General features: G+C 42.8%; 1 protein-coding gene across 1 annotated transcript; it reads left to right on the forward strand.

The window, feature by feature from the left end:
• The first annotated feature begins 2,352 nt into the window (after positions 1-2,352).
• Positions 2,353-3,108, forward strand: LOC141627740 (F-box/FBD/LRR-repeat protein At5g22700-like). The gene has a single exon (XM_074440983.1). It carries the CDS (start codon positions 2,353-2,355, stop codon positions 3,106-3,108), a length of 756 nt encoding a protein of 251 aa, XP_074297084.1.

Below are 3,108 nucleotides of genomic sequence, written 5' to 3' on the forward strand. Positions count from 1 at the left end.
CAGGCCCCCGTGCTTGATGAGCTCGTCTTTTAAGCTTCCCTTCGGGAGGCCCTTCATCGATCTGAAGCCGCCAATTCGGGGTTGATCTCCGAATCTGCTTTGTCCTCTGCCGTCGAACCTTTTCACATAGCCTCGTAGAGACTCGCCCTCTTCCTGTTTGATAGTTAGGAGGTCCGATGTCTCCACTGCCTTCCTCTTATTGCAAGAGTCCTGGGCCAAGAAGGCGTCCTTTAGGTCGGCAAAGCAGTATACCGAACCGTCGGGAAGCCCCTTGTACCAATTCTGAGCCATCCCATGCAGAGTCGTCGGGAAAACCCGGCACCAGACCTCATCGGGCTGCTCCCATACCGACATGTAAGACTCAAACGCCTCGACGTGGTCGGTTGGGTCACTGTCTCCCTTGTACGTGAACGCCGGCAACTTCAGCTTAGGTGGCACGGCGATGTCAAGGACATAATCACTGAGGGGCTGCTTGACCACGTGTCGGATGATACGTGGCGACCGACTCCTCGCATTCCTAGTCCGGCTTCTCTCCTCGTAGCGGGAAGGGCTCCTTCTCCGGCTTGGGCTTCTTCTCCGACTCTCCTGAGTCGGGCCGCTTTCCCCCCGGGGTGTGCCTCGTCGGTGTTGCGGCGGCGATGTCCTCTCCCGAGTGCGAGCAGGACTTATGTTTACCACGACCACCTTGGGCTCCTCCGGCGTCTTGATAGGGTCTGCCTCCTCCAGTGCTCCGTTCAAGTTTCTAGGAGTCACGTTCTGGGTCCTGGTCTCCTGGACGGCTTCCGCCGCTCGTGTCGGCGTGCCTGTGTGAGCTGGTGTACTCCCAATTAGGTCCAGGAGTGTCTTCAATTTTGCCACGTCAACCACCTGTCCCATGATGGTGACCTGGTTGATGGGCGGCGGTGTGTCCGGTATTATCGGCATTCCGAATTCTGGTTGGACTACTCCGCCGGTGGAGGGTTGCACTACTCCAGAATGGTGAAATGTATCATCTTGGTGTAGCTCGGTTTCGTCGGTCACGACTACTTGTTGTTTAGACATCTTCTTAGCTTTTTGGGTGGGTTTTTTTTTTGTGTTTTTGTTCTTGTTGTTTGGGAATAAATGTGACTAGCTTCTAGTGTCTTCCCCACAGACGGCGCCAATTGTTTCGGGTGTAATTCCAGAGCAGATATTTGTTACCACTCGTAGCCCGTAGAATGATGTCTTTGCTTGAATCCTCCTTGCGGTCTCCTGAAACGATGAACAAACTGAGGGCTCGGCTTTGGCCGAGCGTACTCACTCCGACGCTCAAGTCAGTAAACTTAGAGAGAAGTTGGTATAACTTGGCTAAGAGTGTATTGTAGAGAGATAAGGAAGATATTACCAGATGAATAGTGGTTATTAGGTCCATTTGTGGATCCTTTCCTCAATGAAGGTTGAGGAGTATTTATAGGCATTCACCTTTTGTCACGTAGTGGCCAAGTGGCCATGTGGCTATCAGGTGGAAAGACCGTTGTACCCTCGGCCGATGGACCAGTGTCAGGCTCGCCGAGGGTCTTGGATATGAGTACGCGGATATGTGCCCCGGCTGGCTAGTTGTCGCCGAGACCAGTGACAGTAGATGGATTGCATCGGCTAGACTGTCTGAGTCGTTGACTTTGCTGTGGATACTCTTGACCTTGCTCAATATGTTGACTGGGTCAGCGGTGCAGAATATGCCCCATCAATAATAATAATAATAATAAATATAATAATAATAATAAATATGTGATTAATAATATTAATAAGAATGAGTATATTAATAAAATAATAAATATAAAATAATAACTTATTAATATAATAATATTAAATATAATAATAATAATAAATATGTTATGAATAATATTAATAATAATGAATATATTAATAAAATAGTAAATATAATATAATAATAATAATAATAATGATAATAATAATAATAATAATAATAAGTATATTAAATATAAATATAATAGTAATATAAACAATACGAATAAATTATTAATAAATATAATAGTAATATATTAAATATAAAAATAAAAATATAATAATAATAATAATAACATTAATATAAAACTAATAATAATGATATCAATAAGAATAATAATAGTGCTGTTGAAATAAACTAATATGAACTCAATCGAATCGAATCAATCGAATCGAATCGAATCGAATGGAGCCGAATCGAATCGAATCGAATCGAATGGAGTCGAATCAATCAATCGAACTTATTAGAACTGAAATTAAGTCCAAAAGAACAGGGCCTTATTCCGTATATAAGCAAAAGAAAGAGGCAAAAATTAGGTCAAGAACACGCTTAAACCCTGAAGCTTGAAATTTGTTTAGGCCTACAGAATGGAGATTGGCGTTAAACTTAGTAATCATGGCGAAGATAGGCTGAGTTCCCTCTCCGACGACGTTCTTATCGAAATCATCTCTTTCCTTCCTCTCCAATTTGCCATCGTTACGGGGTCATTATCCCGTCGATGGTGTGGACTTTGGACTAAAGTAACCTCTATAAATATAAAACTCCCTGATTTCAAGAATTTTCCTGACTTCATGTCACATATTACCTCACCGTCAATCTACCGTTTCTTCGTCAAATGTGCGGTTGAAGTTGACGACTCAATCTCGTGCTCTCTTTTGAATTTTTGGTTTCGACAAGCTTGTGACCGCAACGTCCGTGAACTCGAGTTAGCATGTCCTCCTCGTTTTATGGGTTCCAGCTGCCATGAGAATATATTGCCAAGTTTTGTTTTACAAACGCAGTCGCTGACGTCAATTGAGTTATACTTCGTATATAATTTGCAGTTGCCTGATGATGGACAAATCAATCTTCCTAATTTGAAGAGATTACGATTTACACGCTATCGTGTTGATTTGAAGTTGTTGGGAACGTTAATCGAGGCTTGTCCATCTCTCGAAGATTTGTCTTTAATAGATTTCTTGTTTATGTCGACACCGGAACGTGACATTAAGGTTTTCAATCGAAATTTACGACGGCTAGTTATCGACACAGGTTGTATCGAAGATAGACGTTTTGCAGTTGTGATTAATGCCCCAAAGTTAGAGCAGTTGGTTTGCCATCTTTGTAAAATCCGCCATCTTTAG

Source organism: Silene latifolia, chromosome 1 (assembly GCF_048544455.1).
Source record: "Silene latifolia isolate original U9 population chromosome 1, ASM4854445v1, whole genome shotgun sequence".
Lineage (NCBI taxonomy): Eukaryota > Viridiplantae > Streptophyta > Magnoliopsida > Caryophyllales > Caryophyllaceae > Silene > Silene latifolia.